The 23,929-nt window shown below is 51.0% G+C and overlaps 7 protein-coding genes across 7 annotated transcripts; 6 read left to right on the top strand and 1 right to left on the bottom strand.

Annotated features, from left to right (window-relative positions):
- Positions 1-221: 221 nt before the first annotated feature.
- On the top strand, positions 222-4,032 carry BO72DRAFT_489507 (uncharacterized protein). The gene is made up of 2 exons (XM_040948092.1): positions 222-420; positions 480-4,032. Exons 1-2 carry the CDS (start codon positions 331-333, stop codon positions 3,882-3,884), a joined length of 3,495 nt encoding a protein of 1,164 aa, XP_040796752.1. The 5' UTR covers positions 222-330; the 3' UTR covers positions 3,885-4,032.
- Positions 4,033-4,129: 97 nt separating this feature from the next.
- On the top strand, positions 4,130-5,619 carry BO72DRAFT_531609 (putative mitochondrial methylglutaconyl-CoA hydratase (Auh)). Its single transcript, XM_040950378.1, has 2 exons — positions 4,130-4,599; positions 4,689-5,619. Exons 1-2 carry the CDS (start codon positions 4,244-4,246, stop codon positions 5,257-5,259), a joined length of 927 nt encoding a protein of 308 aa, XP_040796753.1. The 5' UTR covers positions 4,130-4,243; the 3' UTR covers positions 5,260-5,619.
- Positions 5,620-7,795: 2,176 nt separating this feature from the next.
- Positions 7,796-12,397, top strand: BO72DRAFT_388762 (LipA and NB-ARC domain protein; the record flags this gene model as incomplete). The annotated part of the gene is made up of 4 exons (XM_040941735.1): positions 7,796-8,104; positions 8,194-8,831; positions 8,938-9,012; positions 9,253-12,397. The coding sequence occupies 4 exons, from the start codon at positions 7,796-7,798 to the stop codon at positions 12,395-12,397; spliced, it is 4,167 nt and encodes a 1,388-aa protein (XP_040796754.1).
- Positions 12,398-13,277: 880 nt separating this feature from the next.
- On the top strand, positions 13,278-14,011 carry BO72DRAFT_414035 (uncharacterized protein). The gene is made up of 2 exons (XM_040942526.1): positions 13,278-13,598; positions 13,675-14,011. Exons 1-2 carry the CDS (start codon positions 13,391-13,393, stop codon positions 13,902-13,904), a joined length of 438 nt encoding a protein of 145 aa, XP_040796755.1. The 5' UTR covers positions 13,278-13,390; the 3' UTR covers positions 13,905-14,011.
- A 2,147-nt stretch (positions 14,012-16,158) lies between these two features.
- BO72DRAFT_452371 (uncharacterized protein) lies at positions 16,159-18,400 on the top strand. Its single transcript, XM_040945710.1, has 2 exons — positions 16,159-17,026; positions 17,157-18,400. Exons 1-2 carry the CDS (start codon positions 16,533-16,535, stop codon positions 18,142-18,144), a joined length of 1,482 nt encoding a protein of 493 aa, XP_040796756.1. The 5' UTR covers positions 16,159-16,532; the 3' UTR covers positions 18,145-18,400.
- Positions 18,401-18,617: 217 nt separating this feature from the next.
- On the bottom strand, positions 18,618-21,636 carry BO72DRAFT_452372 (uncharacterized protein). The gene has a single exon (XM_040945711.1). It carries the CDS (start codon positions 21,537-21,539, stop codon positions 18,882-18,884), a length of 2,658 nt encoding a protein of 885 aa, XP_040796757.1. The 5' UTR covers positions 21,540-21,636; the 3' UTR covers positions 18,618-18,881.
- Positions 21,637-21,804: 168 nt separating this feature from the next.
- BO72DRAFT_531615 (uncharacterized protein) lies at positions 21,805-23,705 on the top strand. Its single transcript, XM_040950379.1, has 2 exons — positions 21,805-21,867; positions 21,966-23,705. The coding sequence occupies exon 2, from the start codon at positions 22,167-22,169 to the stop codon at positions 23,367-23,369; it is 1,203 nt and encodes a 400-aa protein (XP_040796758.1). The 5' UTR covers positions 21,805-21,867; positions 21,966-22,166; the 3' UTR covers positions 23,370-23,705.
- The last annotated feature ends 224 nt before the right edge of the window (positions 23,706-23,929 follow it).

A 23,929-nucleotide genomic window follows, 5' to 3' on the forward strand; every position in this document is an offset into this window, starting at 1 on the left:
AGTTAACAGAGGATCGACAGAAAGACCGAACAGATAGACGGACGGACAGTGAGGAAAGAGAGTGAGGGAGGGAGAGAGCAGAGCGAGAGCGAGAGCGAGAGCGAAAGCGAGTCTCCGCCCGCCGCCCTCGGGACTTCTGCGCGTGACAGTATTGATCACGTGATATTGGTATTTTTCCCCAATTGGATCCTCCATCCAAATCCATGTGCTTTGCGCTTTCTGAAAGTTCCACTCGGCTTCAAAGTTGCCTCCTTCACCTTCGCTCAGATAAGCAACACTCGCTTCACGGCTACTACTGTTATAGCTCAACTCGATGACCTTTCTTCATGGATGTCATCGGTCGTCAATTATGTGTCGAGCTGCTCGAGAGCTTTCTCTCTGAGAGCGGCGCAATTGCCCAACAGCTGTACATCACCGAAGGTACCCAACAATTGAAGAAGAAAATCCCGTAACCTATGCTGAAGCCTTTCCCTCTACAGGTGCCATACTATAACGGCTACCGCTGTACCTTACCCCCTACTAATCCCACATTGGCCTGTCCTATCCCAAGATATGGTCTATCATTTCGATACATACACATACACCGCAAGCTCGGATCTACAACCGATGCATCCGATCAAAGCTCCCAATCAGTGCCTCAAGAACCGGGCACTCCTTTGCCATGGCTGACTCCTCGGTTTTGGAGGAATCTACGTCTCCAGTCATCCTTGAATCAAGCTTTCGTTGATCCGCGTGCGGATGATGAGCGGGCCAACACCGACTCCTCCAGGTCGACCGTCGCAAGCGCTGCAAAAAACGGGGAAACTACAGACAGAACCCAACGCTCGGACAGAGGAGCATCGGGTATACGGATGGATGATTCTTGTGAAGAGTATGGGTACGACGCACCAGGTCAGATTGTGACCGAATCCACTCTCCGGTCGACGCCTCTCTCTTCTGCGAATCGTGATGGACTGGACATCGACCGGCCAGACACTGTTCAAGACTCGACTAAAAATACCAGAGCAAACCCCCACAGACAGGCCAAACGCCTGAAACGTTCCAATCCGTGGGGTTATGCGCCTGATCTTACTTCTACAGAGTACCTAATCCTCTCGATCTATAAGGCACACGACCCAGAGAATCGTCATTGGGCGTGTGAAGAAATTGATGATCTCCAGCTTAAATACAGTCAGGCGGCCATGTCACACTACAAAGCCTTCCACCGCATAACATTACAGGAGATTGTCGCAGACTACATACTGAATTTGAACCCCCTACTGGACCAATTTGGCGTACAATGCAAGGAACTCTTGGATCCTAGTCCGCAGCACCTCTCCCAGTACTCATGGAAGCTCAAAGCACTACGTGAGAAACTGGAGCGTGTTTTTTCCGAAGCCATTATCGAAAAACTGGCCTCACGAGGATATGCTGCCGCCGATGTGGTGACATGGGCCTGGGTGCTTAAAAGCGAAACACCATATGAAGCTTGTCTTCGAATTTTACTAGCCGATGCCGATCAATATTCAGCGCAAAGCTCTCCGTCCGGGAGAGTCCCGCCATTCATTCCGCTACTCATTCTACGCCAGGGTCTCGACGTCAGAACGTTCAGATTACTCCTTCATTACTCTCTGGACCTCCTCACCGGCCAATATGTTCGACTCCCAAATAACCTCTCGCAGGACACAACGACCAAACGAATTTCCAATGAGAAAATCGTCTTCGGTACAACAAAGCCGCTGATCAATTTTGAAATGTGCTCAACCTTCGTTATTCGCTTGCTACACCATGCTCGTCAACTGTGGCCGGAGGCCCAACTTGCCATTATCCAGGCTTTTGCGTTCTATTTGAATACGCTGAAGAAGAGTCGCCGAAGATTAACGTTTTCTGAGGATAAACTCCATGCGCTAGTGGTCGACCGGTGTAATACAGTACTTCGCCTACTTTCTCTTCCCTCTCGACGTGAGCCATTTTTATCTGTTTCGTTCCAGCAGCGTGCACAGCTTGAGCTTCTCCGAGCTATGGCTGCATTCCAGCCGGCCCTGCCGGTCACGAAACGGGGCTACCAAAGTCTGGTCGTCGTACAGCTTGCTCATAGGAAGACAGAAGCCGAGCGCCAATCCGCGGAACTCAAGGCCCCGTCGTGGCCGCCTTGGAAGGAAGATAAGATAGGGTACGACGTCGATCGGGGACTCCAAGGCAGGAAAAGTCGCGCGATGCGAGTGCTGGATCAAAAGCTAGAGGCGGGATATTCTTCCTCTGCATGGGATAATATGTCTCGTATCCTAGCAGGCTGGGACACAGACGGAAGCCCAACAATCCAAACCCGGTCCTTCGGGCTGTCTCGACCGGAAATTCTAGGCCGGTTTCCAGCCCACTCCGACCATTACAAGCTTTGGGAAGCACGAATTCGTGCTACAAGAACTGTCCGGGAAGCCTGGGCCTGTTTTCTTTCTTATCAGGAAAAGGGGTTGCGTCCACATGGTGCTATATACGCAGCGATGGCGGAAAAGTTGATACATCGCAACCGAACTAGTAGCAGCGACAACAATAGCATGGCTCTACCAGGTGATGGACTAGAGGTTTTCCCGGAACCTTTATCCGCCAGGGACCTGATCTATGTGCCCTCTGAACCACCTACCTTGAAGAATCTTCTGCATATGATGCTCTCTCAGGGTATCCGGCCATCTGGTCGGTTTCTTGCCTTGCTTCTACGACATGCACCAACTTTTCATGCCGGGCTGGAGTATCTTTGTTGCAGCAATTTGACGGATGAGCAGCTTGGGGCTTTGTGTATTGATTGGGGAAGCGACTTCCGTCATCCCAATTGGCTCAAGACGGGACTGAACGAGCTGTCGGATTACCTTGTCGCTTCGTTCGTCAAGTTCCTCTGCAGCTTTGCCAGTCGAACTTATTTACCCGTGCTACAGCCTACCCTGCCTCCCTCGGATCTATTTCCTTTGCGGTTGGAAGGAAAAAGGATGTTGGAGCCACTAGTCTTCCATATGAGAAAAGAGCGACTTATTTCCTCTAACGGTCATCACAGGACGCTGCCTCATGCTATTGACCTTTTACGGGCGCGAGCCTCAAAGCCGCCACAAGCGTGGATCTATCTTCTGTCTGCCGTGATCGAGCGCAGCCCGCATAGATCCAGCGCTCCCGTTAAGCCGGTGGTGGCTTGGTTCAAAGCTCAGCTGCTCATGAGATGGATGGACCACCGCCAGATCGACACTGGTCTGGAAGGATTCAATATACTCTGTCAGGCATTCTCACGCGTCCTGATGATTAGGAAATATCATGCTGTTATGGAAGAGGGGATGGACATTGTTAGCAGGATGGCATTATCAGGTCAACTCAGTCTGCATGGTCTGGTCCTGCCACGACCTGAAGATGTGGTATCATCTGGCCTCGATTTTCTGAAGCAACAGTTTGACAAGTGCGTTCTCGGGGACCCGCATCTTTCCTCACTTTTCGAGCACAGTTCCTCGACAATTCAGCTTGTCACCGACGCACAGGTGATTTTACCGCCGATGTTTCATGTTCCATCTCCTGCGATTCTCCATCTCTTTGTTCGCACCCTTGGGATTGCTGAAGACTCGGATGGATTGCTAAGCCTCTTGCGGTGGATGAAGCAGCACGAACTTTCTTTGAAGGAGAAGTACGACCAGCTTTCAAATGGAGATCAGCTGATGCGCCGTGTCATAGTAGCCTTTCGAGTGTTCTTAGAAGGATCTAGGAAGGTCCGGCGCACCTCGGTTCAGCAGGAAGGTGGTGATCACACCGATTCTACAAGGTTGGAATTTTCCGATTCCCATTTACAGGAGGCCTATGAAATCATTACTTCTTCGAAGGTCTGGGGTTCTTGGCCGACTGATGATGAGTTCAAGAAGTACATAGCGCAGTGAGAACAACTGCATGGAGGCGCATGGTGAGGACGCATCGCTGCAGGTCGGCGATTATTATGCCAGCGCTATTCATCTCCAATGTAAATTATCCATTCTGAATATAGCTAGACCTCTGTGTGACTACTTCTAGAGACTACGTCGGACAAACAAATGAAGTACTGAACTTTCACCAAAAAAATGAAAATTTCCAGAAAAATAAAAATAAAGCGCTTATTCGCGGTTCCCCGCAATTTCCGTTTGCCGGTTTCCCCACACCTTCCCGTCCTTCTCCAACAACTTTCAGTCTATCTTCAACCCTTCCATCATCCTCCCATGAAATCCTCCAGAGGTTACCATCTTGATATCTCAGTTCAGCGACAATGGCACCTCGACTCGCTCAACCTATCTCTACCCTTCAAGCACTCTCACGCGCCGCTCCACTTTCAATCCGCATCCCAGTTGCGCGCTTGAGTACCAGCAGCAGCGACAATGTGATCCAAACTCAACACGTCCCGGCCCCAGGCTCCGGGACCATTCGCGTTCTTCTTCTCAACCGGCCCAAGGCTCGGAATGCCATCTCTCGCAGCCTGTTGGATGGCCTATCGCAACAGGTCAAATCCATCGCGGCCGAGAACGGCCAAGGGCCGACTCGAGCCTTGGTGCTCGGTAGCAACGTGGATGCCGCGTTCTGCGCCGGGGCGGATCTCAAGGAACGTGCCGACATGAGCAAAGAGGAGTTGGTCCCCCTCCCCCTCCCCCTTTCTTCCCCAGATATTCAATCTTCCGGTCTGCTAACCCCCACGTTCCGTTCCACCGCATCCACAGAACGAGCCAATTCCTCCGCCACCTCCGCCAAACCTTCACTGCCCTCTCCGCCCTCCCCATCCCGACCGTCTCCGCCGTCTCCTCCACGGCCCTGGGCGGCGGCCTTGAGCTGGCCCTGTGCTCGCACTTCCGGGTCTTCGGCTCCTCGTGCATGGTCGGGCTCCCGGAGACGCGCCTGGCCATCATCCCCGGCGCGGGCGGCACCTACCGCCTGCCGCGGCTGATCGGGGTGCACCGCGCGCGCGACATGATCCTGACGGGCCGGCGGGTGTCCGGGCCCGAGGCATACTTCCTGGGGCTGTGCGATCGGCTGGTGGAGGTCCTGCCGGAGGAGGAGAAGCAGGAGGGCGTCGCGCGGGAGAAGGTGCTGCGCGAGGGGATCAACCTCGCGCTGGGGATCTGCGAGGGCGGGCCCGTGGCGATCCGCCAGGCGATGAAGGCGCTGGATGGGTGGGAGCAGGGCGAGGCGGCGGAGAATGAGGCGTATGAGGGGGTGATGGGCACGGAGGATCGGATGGAGGCGCTGCGGGCGTTCGCGGAGCGGAGGAAGCCGGTTTTCAGAGGGAGGTGAGGTGGGGTTGGTAGCTCTCACTTTGTGGAAGTGGTGTACACTTTTCGTAATGCTGAGAGGGTTACTGCTGAAGGGGTTACTGCTGAAGGAGGAGGAAAGTAGTGTTGGGCGCGTGATGAGATATCAAGATTACCACCATCACGTTTGGGGTGAAAATGCTGAGTGTTTTGAGTTGCAGTTTATCTAAGGACTCTTTTCTATCAAGGCATGGGTCGGTTATTCTTCTATATGGATCGGTTCTGCGTTATAGCAGGTCGGATTCTAATGTCACATTTCCACCCCCAGCACAGACAGTAGGGGTAGCATCAAGCAGTATTGCCGTTATAGTATCATAGTTACTGATCAACCACCGAGGGAGGTATGGGCTGTTCGAAATTCTAATCCCTCTATACACAATACACCGACATGGAATACTTCGTCTTGCGGGCCTGTTGAGTCCAGGTCTGATTTGACGTAGTTATACGTGATAATCTAGTAAGTTGGATCTGGGACATGCCAGAGCCAAGCCAAGAAGAATTGGACGATTGCCTGATTTGGTGATATTCTCAGTTCAATTCTGACTCACTGCCTTCTCAAAGTAGCGTACTACAAGACTCGAACCTCCAAGTAAGAGGTCTTTCTCATCGCGCCGCTGCGCCTTCGGGGCGTTTGTTTTGCCCCGGGGAGAGAAGGAGGGAGGCTGCGTGCCCGCCGGTCAGCTGGGGGTGCCCCTCGGAGCTGGATGACAGGGGGTGTCTCAGTGGCAAGTGGGTACATCAACTGGCGCTAAGGTATGAGGGGTTTATTCTCCATCAGTGGATTTTTGAGCTGAAAGATAACATGAGCAGGTAGAGTGAGCAAGCGGACAAGCACCTGGGGTTGGAGTCAATCATTCAGGATTCCCGGTTGACATGAGGTACGTTTCTCATTCTCTTTGGGTTGTGTATGATCTTCCCTTCGGAGATAAAACTTACCTATATACACGGGCGTGGGATTGTTTAAAGCTTACCGTCTGACTAACTAGTACTTGACGTAAGATTCTGCTGAGGTTATATGTGGTAAATGATGGATCATGGATTAAGCAAATGATTGCCCTTTCCAGTAAGTCATGGCTGGGACAGGACAAGCCAGGAGTGGGCGTTGGTTAGTGAAGACAATGAGCAAATTCATTAGATATTAGTCGTTTCTGCTTCTACCCGTGATGAATAACCCATAAGTAGTAAATTTGGACCCTCTACATACTCTCTCATTGCCGTGTATAGAGGGACTGCCTCGCGGTCAAGAATCATACGTGGCCTTACACTAATCAAAGGATCTTCTGGTCGGACAAATAATTACTCGTTAAAAGGGTCTTTGAGTTAGTGCTTACAGCTGGCAGCTGGGCTTACAGGGCGCCAGAACATCCTTCCGGAAGTTAACTGCGCACGCAGGACTGCCCCTTGTTTTGGATACGAAGGTGGAGGGCTTCCGAGCGATTGGTGAATATGCAACATCCTGAGATTGGGATACGGTGGGAAGGCGAGAGCCAGATGATGTTGTGTTTGACTGGTCTTCAATAGTGGTTTGAAATGTAATCAAGCATTTAGAATGAATGATGCTTGGGTGAAGTGGGGGTGGGTGGCAGTTGGTGGCTAACTTGTTGCAGAGTACGCGGTAAGTCACTGCCTGTCCAAGGCTACTAACTACGACTTGAGTCAACCACAGCGAAATCTACCTGGAAACAAGACCACTACAAATCATCCACAGCAATCAGCAAGCAACTTAACCTTCCCGATCGGACGGATGCCAAAATCTTGGAGGAGTTCCCGTGGTTCTCCTCAGGGGGAGTGACCAGTGGGAGGTCATGCTGCCGGCCTCGCTGACTGCAGATCCGTGACACGAGCCTCGGGGCTGAGTCTTGCAGCTAGACTTGCGAAGAGTCCGACAAGGCTGAACAGTCACCGTTACCTAGTAGGAGTCTCCTACCTGCTTTGATAGTACTAGCTTTGACCCTGTTATATCATACAATGAATGACCTATCATCACTTGTCTCTCAGGAATTGTGGTCTTTTCCCGTGGAAAGTCCCCGTTTCACCCATCCATCGTTCTGTACTGTAACTACTACTTATAACATAACAGCAACAATCGAAGACCTGTCAAGCTTCATGTTTATTTAGTTGACCTGTTTAAGATTGTCTCCACCTCAGCAAGATTAGCACAGCAAGATTAGGAAGTCTGATTGCCCTGAGGTGGAGATTTGTAGGGGTCTTGTTCTGCATTTGGTACCAACTGCCACCCCGGGGGCCGGGCAAGTCATCCGCCTTTCTCATGCTCCTTCCTCCTCAGCGCATAAATAACTTATTGTTCCCCACACACACACACACAAACTCTCTCTCTCTCTCTTATTCTTCTTCTTCTTCTTCTTCTTCTTCGTTCTCCACTACCACATACACCCGCTCAATACTGACCTTTGTATCAGACATCCTACCTTCGCTTTCTTCCCCTTACAGGCATTCGAGATATCGTCAAACGTCCAAGGAATCTAGACGTTTCGACTATCTCACCCACACCCTAACCCATGGCCGGCCTTCCCGCTCGGGTGAAGGAGATCGGTCTCAGCGAGGTTTACCGTTCTGAGGAACCGCCCCTCGTTGATATTGTCTTCGTGCACGGCCTCAACGGCCATGCTTACAACACCTGGGCTTCCAAGAACAATGGCACCTTTTGGCCCGCCGATCTCCTTCCTGAAGTCCTCGGTCCTAGTCGCGTTCGCATCCTAACGTACGGATACAACGCCAACGTCACGGCTTTCACCGACGGCGCCTCGAAAGACCGTCTTCATAATCATGCAGAAACGTTGGCCTCAGGCTTGGCCGCGAACCGAAATGTGAGTAATATCGCCCCTCCTCCGCTCCTTCGTCTGACTCGCGCGGAAGTCGGATTTTGTCCCAGGGTATACGTATTGACCTCGTTCAGCTGCGGAATTGTTCAGAAAGGCCAATAATTTTCGTTTGCCACTCGCTGGGCGGCCTGGTCGTCAAGCGCACCCTGATATACTGCCGGAGCGTGAACAACGAGAAGATCCAGCATCTCAGGTCCATATACGTTTCCACGTACGGCATCCTGTTTCTCGGAACTCCCCACAACGGATCCGACGTCGCAAAGTGGGGCGCGCTTTTGCAGAACATCTGTAGTGCTGTAATGCCGAAGAAGTTCATGGAATCTTCGCCTCACTTGGTTAAAGCCCTCAAGACAAACAACGAGACTCTTCAAAACATCAACAGCCTCTTCGCTGATATCACTAGTCGCTTCCACATCTACTTCTTTCATGAAACCTTGTCCAGTGACGTCAAGGGCACTCGCGAGCTGATCGTCGACGAGAACTCTGCAGCGCCTTACATGGAAGGTGTCGAACGGATGGGCATCGAAGCTGATCATAGCCATATGTGCAAATTTGACGATGAGGGCTCTCCTGGATATGAGGCTGTGGCAGAGGCTCTCTTGCGATATTCGCGTGACGCCCCAGCAACTATACATGAACGCTGGATCGAAGAGGGAAAAGCGCGCCGGCTCATGAAAGAGACCATAGCCCGGGAGATGTTTGGAAATGGTATGTGATCTCGGTCGATTGCCTTCGCGTAACTCTTTCACTTCGTTCTTACCCAAGCGGCCGCCAAGAGCTGACGATGTACGGATAGTTGACACGGAGCAACTGGGAAGAAGCGCCCCGGACCTTCGCACAATTGGTAGGCCACACATGCTTCCTGGTCCCCATTCTCCAATCACCTGGAATCAGTACGAGGTCGAAGAGCCCCCGGAACCTTCATTCCCATATAGCAAGCATTTCTAGGCGGCGCATCGTGCTGAGGGAATTCGTGGAGGGGCGGTAATTGTCTTCTTCGTCGTCTCAATACTTTCGTCTGTTTCTCCGCTCCATGTATCTTAGTTGCCTCTTTTTGCCATGGACACATTGTCAGTCGATAATGCTGACTATGTCTCAGGTAACTCTGAATTAATGGTACTCCCTTCTGAGAGAAGACGCTCGGTTGTATCGGAAATGGCGATGGCAGAGAGCACCGAACTGCCTATGTCACGATCGCTACGGGCAGATCCGCTGTTTGTGGTCCCACCCGGTTTCCATCCAAATGCAACGTTTGTAGGCATGAAGAAAGAGCTTGAAGTGTTGCATGCGCGTTTGTTCAAAGCCAAGAAGAGAGCGGAGCGTCTAATGGCCGTCTTGATTTGTGGAGGACCAGGGACTGGCAAGTCACACCTTGCACGACAATACGTGTGCACTCATCGAGACATCTACCCAGCGGGGATTTTCTGGGTCGATGCCAAGTCACTTGAATCAACCTACAAGTGTTTCTGGGATATGGCTCAAGCGGCTGCACTGACGGATGGGCAGGAATTTCGGTACCCCGACACCAACCCATCTCGCAAGTATGTAGACTCGGTGAGGACATGGCTGCAGAACCGGGAAGGGTGGCTCATTGTGTTCGACGGAATCAGCTTTGCGCACGAGCATGATATCAACAACTTCAAGCAGTTCCTCCCGTTCAACAAGAACTGCAGTATCATCTACACCTCGGTGGATAAAACCCTGAAGAGGAAACAACGTTTGTACGAGCCATATTGCCTTCAGGTGAAGCCACTCGAGCCGGAGAACGCATGCAAGCTGCTTTTTGAAGACCTCGGTATCAGAAAACCAACCGCAGGCCAGATCAGGAAAGCCACGGAACTGGTAACTCACTATGAGTGCCTGCCACTCGCTATACATGCGATTGGCCACAGGCTTAGCGCCACGTCGAAGCCAATTGAGCGTTATCACATCAATTCACATTTGACAGACGAAAAGCTGGCGGAACCGTTTCTAAGCATCATGCACGACCTAATGTGTCTGGGGCACTGGACGGCACTCAACCTGGTTAACATGCTTTCGTTCTTTAGTCACCATATCCCGGTTGGTCTCTTGACCTTGGGTCTCTCAACACGTATAAAGCAGAGGGCTGGAGTCATCACCCAGAGCAGAAGCGGAGAAACGGGGGATCTTGACACGACGATTGGAATCTTGATCCGGTATGGCCTCATTGAACGAGTATCTGACTCGTACCCGCTGCACCCCACAGCTCTGTCGCCCCAGGCAGAGAGAGACAATGTGCTGGAACAAAAGTTTGTGGTACCGGACCTCTCTGAGTCGCAAACAGAAAGCAGTCAGGAAGCCTTCTTCTCTTCAATATTGCAGAATGCAGGAACGATTGACGTCTTGAAGATCCATAGTGTCGTTCAGGGGTTCTGCCGTGACGAGCTGAAGATGATGGATGAAGAAGAGCGGAGGAAAGCCGCCGCCACAAACCCAAACGCTCCGGAGACTGGATTGTATGATTCATGGCTTGTCGTGGTATGCGACGTACTCAGCACCTCGTACACGAAAGTCCAAACAAGAAACGAAACTGGCGGCTACGGACTTGTCAAAGATTACCGCGAGTTCGAGACTCATGTGTCAAAGGTGCTCGAGCACTTCCCAAGACGATCTGCCCGGGAGGCAGCTGCGGTCCGTCAGGCGCGGGAAGACATGAGGATATTGAAGAGGAGTATTTCCAGGGAGATAGATCGGATTTCACCAAGGTCTGGTTCGATCTATAACCAACGCTCGGTCTTTGATCGGTCAAGTAGCTCTTCTTCATCGGTGCCTGAGTCCGCCGCTGAAGACTTGCCTGCTTGGCTTGAACCGACATCGCCCCAAGTGGAGTCTCCGCAGGAAGCCGCTCCGCGCCCGCAAAAATTCAATCTGAAGCCTTTCCTCCCGCACATATTTCGTCATTCCAACCAGGATCAGGCGGGCAGCGCTCCTCTGATCTCGCAAACGGGTGAAGCAAGCGAGAGGCCGGAGTCCAATTCAGCCGAAGTGGTATCTAGTACGAATACGTCGGATGACCGAGGCTGGCATCTTGTCAAGAAATCTTCGAAGCCCTCAAAGCCTGCTGCTAACAAGCCTAAACGGCCTGGTTTACCGCATCGCATTCGTGGCTCTCAGCCTGCGGCGCCTGTTCTCAAGGTCTTCCCCGTAGAGGGCATACCGGGCAAGCCTGGAGACCAAGACCGGAGCAGCTCTCGGACCTCGGCGTCGGAGGCGTTGACGGCGGTCACAAAAGTCACGCGCCCCCAGATGAACGGCAGGCAGTTTGCAAGTGCTCCAGGCGATTTCACAAAGAGCTTGTCGAAAGAAAATGCTTCGCCCAGCTACGCCACGATTGCAGCCAGACAGGCGCAACATATCACTGAAAAGCCACGGTCATCCTCGATTCCTAGTAGAAGCCGGCCAATGTTGCAGGGTCTGCAGGATAAATCCTCTGAAGAATCACTTTCCAACCGTTCGAGCAACGTTATGTCTTCGAAGCCTCCAATGACTTCTTCGGCATATAGTGAGCCTGATCCGGCGTATTTGAGCCATCAGTTGAATGCTTTGGAACTCGGGGTGACGGCTAGTCGATATAGAGCGCCTCTGGGCACGTCCTTCAGTGGTATTGGGTCTCCAGTGGGCGATATGTCAGCAAGCACACCTTCTATGACATATCTCGCGCCAGGCCTGCCATATGAGGGTAACATCGATATATCAGCAGCACGTCGACTGAGCACCACACCATCGACATCAACAGGCCCAGTTTCCCATCCGTCTGCGATCATGCCCGGAACATCACCACCGTTTTCAGACGTGCACGCTGGATACACGTCCGAGCCGGCCCCAGAGCCGATGTCTCGTGATATGTCCGCGAAGTCACAACAGTCCTGGGCCACCGACCCAGTCCCTTATCCCAATAGATGGGCCCCAGTTAACATCATTCCACCAATCCCGAAGCTGGCACCACCGCCAAGGCCAAGTAAATTTCAGGCAGAGCTTTCGTACGCAGCGGCAGCGGCACATCTCCGGACTTTGGAGCCTCTAGAGGGTCCCGTCCCCTTCGAGCCTGTGTGGCCGCATATGAATGTTGACAGCAGACCACAGTTTGGTGGGCCAGTGCAGTATGCAGCGGCAGCAGGGCAACTCTTGCCTGGGTACCCTGCAACTTACCACCCAAACCTCTCCGGACCTCTACTCTCACACGAGTTCACCATACCGATGGCGGAGCCGCGCGGCGGGCGAGCCCGGAGTGGGAGCTCTCCTCCACGACAAGAATAACCCATAAATGGGACCAAGATCGAATAAGCAACAACGAAAAGTATTCTCAGTTATTTGGCGTCAGGTTTGTCGGAGTCATATTGCGTGAAAACAGCATAGCAGGTAGGGGGGAAATGGAGGGCTCGGTGTTGACATGTATTATCCCCGCATGTGGGCGGAGTAACGCGTCTGTGGATATTTGGCTTGTTGATTTATTTTCATCATTTTCCGGGCACCGATGACCAGTTTTGTTTGAGACTGTATCATCAATAGAGCAATGCCACACGAAGCAAATAATAAGGTGTAGTTAATTTGACGCAGATACACACGGTTTCACAGTTTTACCGGCTTCAGAGATGATTTGTGTGAGGGGGAAAGAAGAATGAAAGAAGGCGTAAAGGAAGAAAGGTGCGGGGAAACGGGAACATCCCAGCTACACCGCCTTCTGGATCCGAGATATACAAGGCAGAAAGCACTTGTGCACATAAGTTACGCTATCTACAGTGCTGAAATGTACAGCGAGGAAGCATGCACTTAATTAGACTACATCAGAGATAGAGCCAAGCTCTAGCACTTAGGGCTGATCAAAGTAGTGTTCGTTTATAAGTAGTTCTCTAACAAAAACTTACAGTACGTACAAGCAAGAGCAAATTCTGCCGGGGACCAGACCGGGCGGTGGAATTTGCGGGGGACCCACTGGGAAAATGGGCTAAGCCCAAAAGAGAGGGAGTACGAGAGGTGGCGGGCGGGCATCGACGTAAGAGCGACATAAGAGAAGAGAAGCAAGCCAAGCCAAGCTGTCCAGGATGACGTCGTTCAACTGCCATGCCTCAAGCTTATAAGACTCTGGTTGCCAGCATGCTTCCTGGACTATACTGACAACTACTCCGTACATTCACATCTGATCCTCAGTCTCAAGAACCATCTTCAATTGTTACAACTACTACCATTACTACCACCACTACTACTACTCTATACATACATCTCAACATACAGCTTATACAATATCCCACCATGTCTTTCATCGCTCGCATCGCCCCTGTCGCTCGCACCGCCTCCGCGGCTCTCAAGCCCACTGCTCCCTCCATCTCCATCGGCGCCACTCGCGCTCTCTCCTCCAGCGCCTGCCTGAACAAGGGTCCCGTTGAATCCGCCAAGGACACTCTCAAGGCCGTCGACCGCACTGTTTCCGATGCTGCGGTGAAGGGTATTGAGGTCGGAGGTACGTTATCCCAAGCCTCTCCCTTTCTCCTCCCCTCCCGGAGGGTCTATGCTAACCCGATTGAAACCCCCAACAGAGACCGCCGCCGAGAAGCTCAAGGGTACCGTGGGCGCTGCCTCGGGCCAGGCTCAGGCCAAGACCGGCGAACTGCAGGGTGATGCGGCTGAGTTGGCCGGCAAGGGCAAGGGTAAGGCCGAGGAGGCTTTGGGTCAGGCCAAGGGTGCTGCTGGCCAGGCCAAGGGAAAGACGGACGAGCTCCTGGGTGAAGCCAAGGGCAAGGCTAAGGAAACTGCTGGTCGGTTCTAGATGAGCAAGTATCATCTTTTGATTTTATTGCGCGTGGTTTTTCTTTTTACTTGTTCCTTGACAACCACTTTCACTGGATGATGTGATGACGATATGCTAGCTATCATGGGCCTTGTGATTGTATTATTATTATTCTAATGAAACAAAGGAAAGATTTTTTCATATAACTTTTATGACTTTGATGATAGAGTAGTTGTGGAGGTGGATAGTTAACATAATCGGACACCGAGCCGGCGCGACACCGAGCCGGCGGCTGCTGCACCATATCTTGCACCCCCAGTAACTTAAAATCGAAGAACTCGCCTAAACTGCCCTATATTAAGATATCTCGTGATTTTTTTAATATTTCTCTTTGTATATCAATATAGCCGATATAGATAAATATTTAAATCTTACTATTAAGATTTTTAAAAATAGAAAATTTGCTATAAAAGCCGTCTGCGCTGCTGTATTTAATATTAAGATAAGTACTTTTAAAAATTGTTTAAATAGTATTAAATTATATATTAAAAAAGATACTAATTGCAGAAAGCTATCTATAATTAAAAAAAATATATTAAAGTAGTAACTTCTTAATATAATCTATTAAAAACTATTTTTTAAAATCTGTAATACTCGATTTTCTATTTAACTGCTATATTAAATAAAGTTGAAGCCAAATTAATAAAATATTATATTAGAATATTAAATTACTTACTTTATTAAATATTATTCGGAATTAATATCTAAGTTTATATTAAAGTATAATTATTAATATATTAAATATAAGAATTCTTATTTTATTCAGAAATAGTTTGATTTTATTTATAATACAGTCTAAAAATATAATATTCTTAATAAAAATATATAAAATATAAATAAAACTAGATTTTAGATAAAAATTACTTTAACTATTTATATAATCTATAGCTTAGAAATATAAAAATTATATACTAAGTATATATAGCCAGAAAACTGTAAATAAATAACTTTAATTATTATAATTTTAGTCTTAAAAATAATACTGCTACTATAAATTATTTTTACAGTATAGAATTATTAATTAATATAGTATAAAATATATCTAAAATTATATTATCTAAATATTAGTAAAAATAACTAAATTACTAATAAACTTAGTTTTAACTGGCTTTAGAATATATTTAATAAATATACAGTTTTAAAAACTATTAGTAAGTATTATATATTAATTTTTAACAGCTATAATAGTTATATAACTTAACAGTTTAATTAATTCTGTATAATATAGAAAATTATTTCTTTATATATATCAGTCTATTTATTATATAAACTGCAGCCGCTTAATATTGCGTGCTTTAAACTGTTGAAAAAGTTATATAATTAGTATATATCTAAGACTATTTATTATAAAAAAAATTAATTACTAAACTTAATTTTTTATAATTATATTATAGTATATATACTAAGATCTTCTCTAATATTAATATATTTAGTAGATTCTGTACTACCGGTTTTATTTCTTTAAATCTTTAAAAAAATTTTTAATATTACAAATTTAGTTAAAAATATTAAATCTACTAATATTCTTATATTTTACTCAGTCTTTCTATCTCGGAAAAATACCTGCAAATTTATATAAATTTAGAAGATAGAAATAAGAACTATAAAAACTTATAAATCAAGATCTAATATTAATAGTTTTATACGAAGTTATTAAGAAAATAATTAAGACTGCGGAACAGTTTATACAAAATATAGTCCTATTTTAATAATAAGTTAAGCAGTTCCAGTCTATTCAAGCAAGTAAAAAAAAAAAAAAGTCTTATATTATTATATACAGTATAAAGATACTTTAATAGGCTAAGAAGACTTTAATATAATTTAAATACAAGAAGTTAAAGTAATTCAGACCACAGTACTAAGACCAGCCAGAATACGTCGGCCAGCCCGCTGCAGTATATATAGAAATAAAAAATATAATCGCTTGAAATGTTCTTATAAAAATAACAAGAATTAATATATATAGCTTTTTATTGGTGGTTTAATAGCCTCAGGAAGCAGCCAGCGAGACAGTCAGTAAGACAGCAGCAGACCGCCGCCGGCTCGGTGTCGCGCCGGCTCGGTGTCCGATTACATTAGTGGCTCGGCGATGACGTAAGGCCGCATGGCTCAGTCGCCAGAAGGATCGCATCCAACATTCTAAAAATAAGGAGTTTCCGGGGTCTTGCAGAACTTTAATTCCTGTGCCATGTGAGGGAGTTTATGAGTGTACGTATAGGTACTCACAACATAAGTTATAGGTTATAACGATAAGGCAGTTAGAAGGCTTTCAGGTCGTCGGTTCTGATGACGCCAACCAAATATTTACTTGTATCTGGTTCAGGGGCCAGATGTATTGTGCATAACTAAACCTTGATCCATGATTTGTTATCCAACTGTCCCTGCCCCTCCGATCATGAACCGAGGCATGTTTTTTTTGCCTCTGTTCCCCTTATCGCCCCTTCCCCACTCGGCTGTTGCTTCCTGCTACCTACCTCTCTTTTCTTTTCTTCTACTTTTTTTCTCTCCTTCTCGATGTTTCCCTGTTGTGGTGGTTTCCCCTCCTTATCCTGTCCTCTTCACCTTCCATTCATTTCCACATCGTCTTTCCTGGTCTGAGACAACACAATGAGGAATTTCGATAACCCCCTCAGTGTGCTCAAGGCCATCCTTGTGCGCATCCCCCTCGTACTCAAAGTCATCTTCCTCCATGCCATTCGCCTCTCCCCGGTCAAGGGCAAGCAGGATCTCCGCACCGAGTTGACTGTCGCCATCATTCGCTCGCTCCTCAGCTTCAGTGCCTCCATTTCCGAGCAGCAGAAAGCCAGCATCCGCGACCCGGGCATCAAGGGTCCCATGTGGGTGTCCAAGGTGACGTTTCCGCAGCCGCAGATCGACGTCCAGGACGCAGTCGTGAAAGCCATTGAAGCCCTCAGAACGGGCGATGAGACCTACGATCTGCCTGGAGTGGCACCGGTCGAAGCAGAATGGACAGGCTATCGCAGTGGCGTGGACAAGAACGCCCCGCAGCCCGACATCTCTGAGGAGGCCAAGTATGAGGAGTTGAAGAAGGAATCGAAGGAAGACATGGTCATTCTCTACTTCCATGGGGGGATTTACTTGTGAGTTCTCCCTGTCTTTTTCTCTCTCTCTTCCACTCTCTCTTCCACTCTCTCTCTCTCTCCATGACCACTGAAGGATCAATCGTGTCATCATGCACAAAACTCACCAAAACTCACCGCTCAATTCCAGCCTTATGGATCCCTGCACGCACCGTCCCACCGTTGCGCAACTCTCCAAACGCACTGGGGCCCCCGTCCTCTCCGTGCGCTACCGTCTCGCCCCCCAGCACCCCTTCCCTGCCGCCCTGACCGACGCCCTCGTCGCCTACCTCTCCCTCATCTCCCCACCCCCGGGCTCCCTCCATGACCCTATCCCTGCCAACAAGATCATCCTGGCCGGCGACTCCGCGGGGGGCAATCTCTCCCTCGTCCTCACTCAACTCTTGCTGACTCTCCGCCGCATTCAACCCACCATCCGCTTCCACGGCCGCGACATCCCCATCGCCCTCCCTGCAGGCGTCGCCACCTCCTCCCCCTGGTGTGACATGACCCGGTCGATGCCCTCGGTGGCCCATAATGCGATCTACGACTACCTGGATGCGCCGACATCTTCGCCCGCCACAGACCCGTTCTTCCGGCCCCTGGTGGTCCCCGCCGACGACATCTGGCCCGTGAAGCCTCCGCGCGTGGACCTGTACGTACACGCCTCCTCCCTCCTGCACCCGCTCGTCTCTCCGATCGCCGGCGACGCGGAGCTCTGGGCCGACGCCCCGCCTGTGCTTCTCTCCATCGGCGAGGAAGGTCTCACAGACGAGGCGCTCGTGCTTGCCCGCAAGATGCACCGCGCCGGCGCCCCCATCCTCGTTGAGCAGTTCGAGGGCATGCCGCACTGTTTCGGGCTGGTGATGCTGGACGCGCCCTCAGGTCGGCGGTTCTACGATGGCATGGCGCGGTTCTGTCGCGATGCGGTGTTCCATAAGGGGAAGGAAGTGAAGGCGAAGAGCGGCGAGGTTACATTCATCGGGTATAAGTTGCTCTCCGAGAAGGCGATCCCCGTGGAGAAGGCAGTCACGCTCTCGGACGAAGAGGTCGAGGAGCGGTTGCGCGTGAATGCGCAGTGGCGGTTGGACGGCGAGAGGGAGTTGCAGAGGGAGTGGGCGGACAAGGCCAAGTTGTGATTTTTCCTTTCCCGCCCGGACACACCATCCATACACACAACAACCTTTAAGGTTCTCTCCCTTACCTCTTTCTCCATTCTCCATATCCCCACCCCTCTAAGGTGTTCTCAATTCTTCCCAATTGATCTTGTGGATGATGTGACAGTTTAGGTTTGACCTCTTTCGCTTGGCGTGTTACTCGATTTGTTAATGTTGTTCATGGTTCAATACCCTGTTAGACTATTTGCGCTTAGCATAATGAACACGATTGAATGTATTCCGCTCAGATGAAATAGTTGCTCTATGCACGAAGGATCTTAGTGTGTCCGTACTAGTATCTAGTCTCCGACTAATTTAGTACGTACTACCGGAAAAGGGGAAAGTAAACACGGGTTCGCGCAGATCCACGATAACCTTAGATAAGAGCTGTACCGGCATGGCATGGCGCCTCGGGAATCAATCCTACACATACTCATGTAAACAAAAAGCGGCCGCCGGATTAAACCCTGACCAACTCAACTATGATGCAAAGCAATGCAGAGAAGAAAGTTTAGGCCGAAACGATGCTCAAGTAGGTAGTAGCGATCAAAAAAACAAAGGCTAATAGACTGGTAGAGCTTCCTTCCTCCCTTTCGATACCAAGTCATGAATCATATTCCGGCCCCCAAAACACCATGCACTGGGAAGTAATGTGACGTCGAATAATGGATCTCCTCACGAAAGCTATATGATCTAAGGGTGACCTGCTTGTAACTGAACTAAATAATCTCATCATCATCCATGGACCCGTCGTCGTCCCAGGAACCAGATCCAGCATGGCCTCCTCCATGACGCTGGCTGGGGTTGCGCCCACCCCCATTCAAGTCTAATTCCGGAACGGCTTCGGGAACCACCGGTCGCTCGTCGTCTCTTCCGGCCCACAACTTCGACGGCGAGAAGAAGCCACCGCCACCACCACCACGGCTTGCTGCTGCTGTGGTTTGTGCGAGACTTACAACGCGGGTTCCGTGGATGCGGATCTCGCCCGACAGGTTCAGAGGCCGGGGGGGCTCCGCGACGAAACCGTCCCAGAGGCCGAGGGAGAGGGCGACGAATCTGACTGTGGCAATAAGAATGGCCCAGACCGGTGCGAGCATGGACGAGAGATTCAGCCAGCGCCAAAGCATTGTCGGAATCACATAGGGGAATTGAGGTGCATCGTGCCGGAGACAGTTGCCCTCGCAGACGTTCGCGATGATGGGGTGGCAGTAGTAGTCGCACATGGTGGTTTCGGAGTATAACCAGGCCAAAAATATGAGGAGGCACCATCCGAGGCCGGTGGGACGGACGCGTCGGGAGATGGGATCGCGTTTCCAGAGCCGAGGAAAGGAGATGATTGTGTAAACCCGACCTTCAGTCTCCGCCTGGCACTTCGCGCAGATGGTTGCTCGTGAAGTTTGTGAACCCTTGGCTGAGGGTGCGGTCAAGACACCGGCGTCGCGCGAGGCTTGTTCCTCAAGGCTCTTTAATCCCGATTTCACCTTTTGTATGTTCTCCGCCAGCGACTTCAGCTTCTCGTTCAGGCGATCTAGATCCACGGTCTCGTTATCTCCGGAGCCTGCAAGCTCAAGTTTCTTCAAAATAGCCTTCTCGTACGCAGCATCCTCCTCTTCCGCAGTAGCATTTTCACTCGGCTTTCCCTCAAGAAGTCCTTGAAGGGACTCGATCGTATCGTCGCCCACGTCGAGCATGTTCTTGTGAGCTTTAAAGTCCTGTAATACCGTTTCAAGTGCGCTCTTAGGCAGGTCTGGCTTGACCAACGGTTTTTTGTTCTTCGGCTTGACCTTCTGACTTGCCTCCGGTTGCTCTCCTTGTTGCTTTCCCTTCTTCAGTTCTTCTTCTTGGCCTTCTTTGCTAACCTTTCCGATATCTTTTTCTGTCTTGTCGTCCTTTGGTTTGTTCTCTACCACGGGTTCTTTCTTGACAAAAGCAGGTTCTTGTCGCTTTTGTTCTTTGTCTTCATTGTCTGTCTTAATTAGAGCCTCCGACTCTGATGGCTCTGACACCTCGCTAATTCTGGACTCTCGAGGCAGGAAAGATGACGCGTATCGGTGATTCTGCGGCGGCGACGGCACGATATCCCGCGACAGTTCTTCGGGAAACTTGTCCACTCGCTCAGTCATCGGAGTATCAATCCAAGCACCAGTAACGACTGGCGTCTTGTCGTAGATCCGTGGCCTTTGTTGGACTTTCTGAGCTTCCGGGGTTTTGAACTCATCGGTATTCCGTTGCCCGGGGCTCTCAGTCCGTGACAATTTCCGGAGTAGATCCTGTGAGTCCCTCTTGGTTGGGCTTCGTTTGGTGAAGGTCGAGCTCGGGTATAGAGTGATCGGTGTGTTGGGGATCCGTTCGCCCTCGGTGACTTTCTCGGCTCTCTGTTCCGAAGACAACTTGTTCTGCGCGTCAGAGAGAGGGACCCTGTCGTATCGTCCCGTAGAGCGTTCTCCGACCATGGTCCCTCGTTCCAAATTACTTTGTGTGTCCCGATCCGCCCTCACCCTCGGAGGTGAGGGGTCTTTCGACCTATCCGCCGTGGAACCCAACGGGAGGTTGTCGCGTCGCGTCATAGTCTTCAGCCAGTCGCTACGGTACTTCGCCTTGGATCCCCAACCCTGAGGTGGATGGAACGCAGGCCTGGGCTCGTTGTCATCGTCTTCCATATCCATTGCCCCTCCCTGGATCTCTCCCTCTTCGTCGCGTCGCTGCAGGTTTTCCGAAGTCAAGGCGTCTCGAGTCCCTGCATTGCTGAGAACAGGCGACCGACTGGATGTAGCCCTTTTCAAGCGCCGCTCGTCGTCGACACGGTCCACCTGTTTCCGGCGGGAGGATTCGTCCGGTACGTCGTTCAAGAAGTCCGGGCTATAGGAGGTGAACCAGTCAGTCCTCTTCCTCGCCGACGCCGACGACGACCCGCGACTACGGTTACCGCGAAGGCTCGCCGGCTGGAAGTCTGCATCCAATGGGTCCTCGTCAATGAGGCTACCCGCATCGTCGATTTGGCGGTACGTTTCCGCGAGCTCGTTCGGAGGGTTCGATACCGGAGACGACAGAAGGAAGGGATCTCGATTTCGTCCATACGAGCCGTACCCAGCTGATGCGTCGGCAGCTGCAGCTTCTCGGTCCGGCATACTGTCAAGACGTGAGGCGAACGCGAATGCACCTCGTAAGGAATTGGTTTGGCTGAAGTTCCGGCGACGACGGGGCGAGTTGGATTCGTAGGGAGGGCTGAGGCCCAAAGACGCGTCGAAATGGTCTGCAAGATGAGCCTGGCGAGCTCTTCCGAAGGGGGAGGGATGCTCGTCGGTGGGTTGATTGTGGCGGTTGTTGCGACGCGACAACGAGGGCCGGTCGCTCCTGCGTTCGGGGGTGAAAGGCATCGTGACAAAACACAGGCAAGCGGATGCCCTCGGGGGCGGGCCAGTGGAATTTCGGACAGTGCGCTCCGTGAAGCAGAGGGAATGCTACAGGGCAGTGAATGAATGTATGGAGCGAACTGAATGCAATTAATTGATTGGCAACTCGACGAGACTCGCGCCCAGGAGTTCGTTGCGGCCGCGGCCCCGATCGGGCTTAGTGGGCTATGGGCGTCATCTCCGTTTCTCCTCCTTCTCCTCTCCCCGATTCATACATTCAATCATTCATAAATCACTGATTTCCCTAACAAGCCAGTCAAACAAACCACGTCGGTTCACGGCTACTGATCAGGTACGGATGAGCCCATCACACTCCATGATATTTCCCCCTCCTCCCTCGAAACAAGTGACTCCGAGAGCGTTTGAACTAACCACATGTGACCCGGTCAGGCGAATCGACATACTCCCGGTGTTAGCTTCCTACTTTTATCCTTTGCGCCTCCTCCCCCCACGCCATCAGCCACTTGGAAAACTATAAAACAAGACCGGGAAATCCGCATGCGCCGGGCTCAAGAGTCCTAAATTCCCCTTCAAACCCTCGTATCCCTCCACCTTCAGCAAAAGAAAGCACGAGCATTCCAAAAAAACAACATGGCCAAATCCGCCCGACGAGGCCCCAAGGCCAAGGGCTCTACGACCACATCCTCCTCCTCCTCGGGGTCCGGCACATCGACACCAGCCTCTCAATCCGCGGCGATGCCTCTGCCTCCGTTCACGAAAGCCCCGTCCAGCCTCCTGCCCCTCCTCTCCCCGCTCTCGCCGCGCGAGATCTACCTCATCCACATCGACAGCACGCCGATTAGCCAGAAGAAGCAGACCTTCGTCGTGCCCGTGCTCATGAACCTCGCCATCGTCGGCCTGCTCGCTTACCGGTTCTACTCCGTGCGCCACATCTACCCGGCGATGTTCGCCTCGCTGGTCGGCCTGACCACTGCCCTCTCCGTCGACACCGCCACCCTCAGCTGGGGCGATCTCTCCGGCCTCCTGCTGGGCCGGTTCTTCACCGTCCTGCTCGACTACTTCCTCGTCACCGTGCTCCTGCCCTGGCCGATCCGGTTCGTCTTCGGCCCCGTCCAGTGGCGCCGCCGCGTCGGGTTCCGCGACCGGGAGATTATCGTCCGCCGGAGCCAGTCCGGGCTGACGCAGGACCTGAAGCGCGACCGCTGGATCCGCGAGGACGAGGAGACGCGCGACCGGATCGTCACGGCCGTGACGCCGGAGAAGCTCCGGAAGACGGGCTACCTGCTCGTGGACAAGGACTGGGATCTGGATTATGAGGCGATGATCGTGGCGCATGAGATGGTCGACGGAGGCCATGGCTCCCCGGACAGCAAAGAACAGACCGTCAAGCTGGAAGAGTTCCGGACGGCGGTGGTGGTGAACACGGACGCTCACGGCTGGTTGGTCTGGCGGGTCGATGATGAGAATCAGACCTCCGTTCCGGATGCAGACTCTTCTGCCTCCTCCTCCTCCTCCTCCTCCTCGTCGTCGTCGAAGAAGGACCAGAAAGGCAAAGGGAAGCAAGAGATCAGCGACGATGCGGTCCGATCGGCCCAGCGCGATCAGATAATTGAGTTCCAGCAGAAGTTGACCGCCATGGGCAAGGAGGACCTGTTCTACCGGTGGGTCGAGCTGATTCAGTACGAGAGTACTCAACCCGGTGGGTTCACGCCCGAAAGGCAGGTGTCGGCCATGAAGCAGGTCAAGCAGCTTTTCGAGGAGAATGATGTGGATTTCGACAAGTTTTGGGAGGACGTGGGTGGGATGGAGGAGTTCACGGAACAGCTAGATTAGTTATCCTACCCATTTTGTCCTTTTCTCGTGCGTTTGGGGCTTTACCATAATTATTCGTTCTTGTTGTAATATAGACTGGTTTTCTCGGATGTTGCAGGAGAGAAAACATCTTTGTTTACTCAAAGGCTCGAGGCATCGGGAGCATCGGTGGTGCATGGCGAGGCGTGGCAATGGGGGCTTACAGGGCATTTGTCGCTCCCAATCTATTTCATTTAAGTCGAACATCTTCGTGCAAATGTTTCAAATCAGAGTCCATAGCAACGTGCCTGTGTCTAGTTTGCGCCGGCTAATCAAGACAGATAAAGCAAAGAATCGAAAGCAAGCAAGATATCAAACATGTGAGCCATTTCCATTTCGTAGGGTATCATATCAGGCCCGGATCTGCCATCCCATGCGTATGTTCCATGTTTCCGAAGTCACCACCTTCCAGGGATTCAGCCTGCTGTTTCTGAGCTGGGACTTTTAGGCTGCATCAGCTCATTGGCGACCATGGCTCTCTACACGGTAGTCGACAGACCACAGCTTCTCCCAGGGACGATAACGCGAGGTTCGCCGACTAG

The sequence above is a fragment of the Aspergillus fijiensis genome (assembly GCF_003184825.1).
Source record: "Aspergillus fijiensis CBS 313.89 unplaced genomic scaffold BO72scaffold_69, whole genome shotgun sequence".
Classification (NCBI taxonomy): domain Eukaryota; kingdom Fungi; phylum Ascomycota; class Eurotiomycetes; order Eurotiales; family Aspergillaceae; genus Aspergillus; species Aspergillus fijiensis.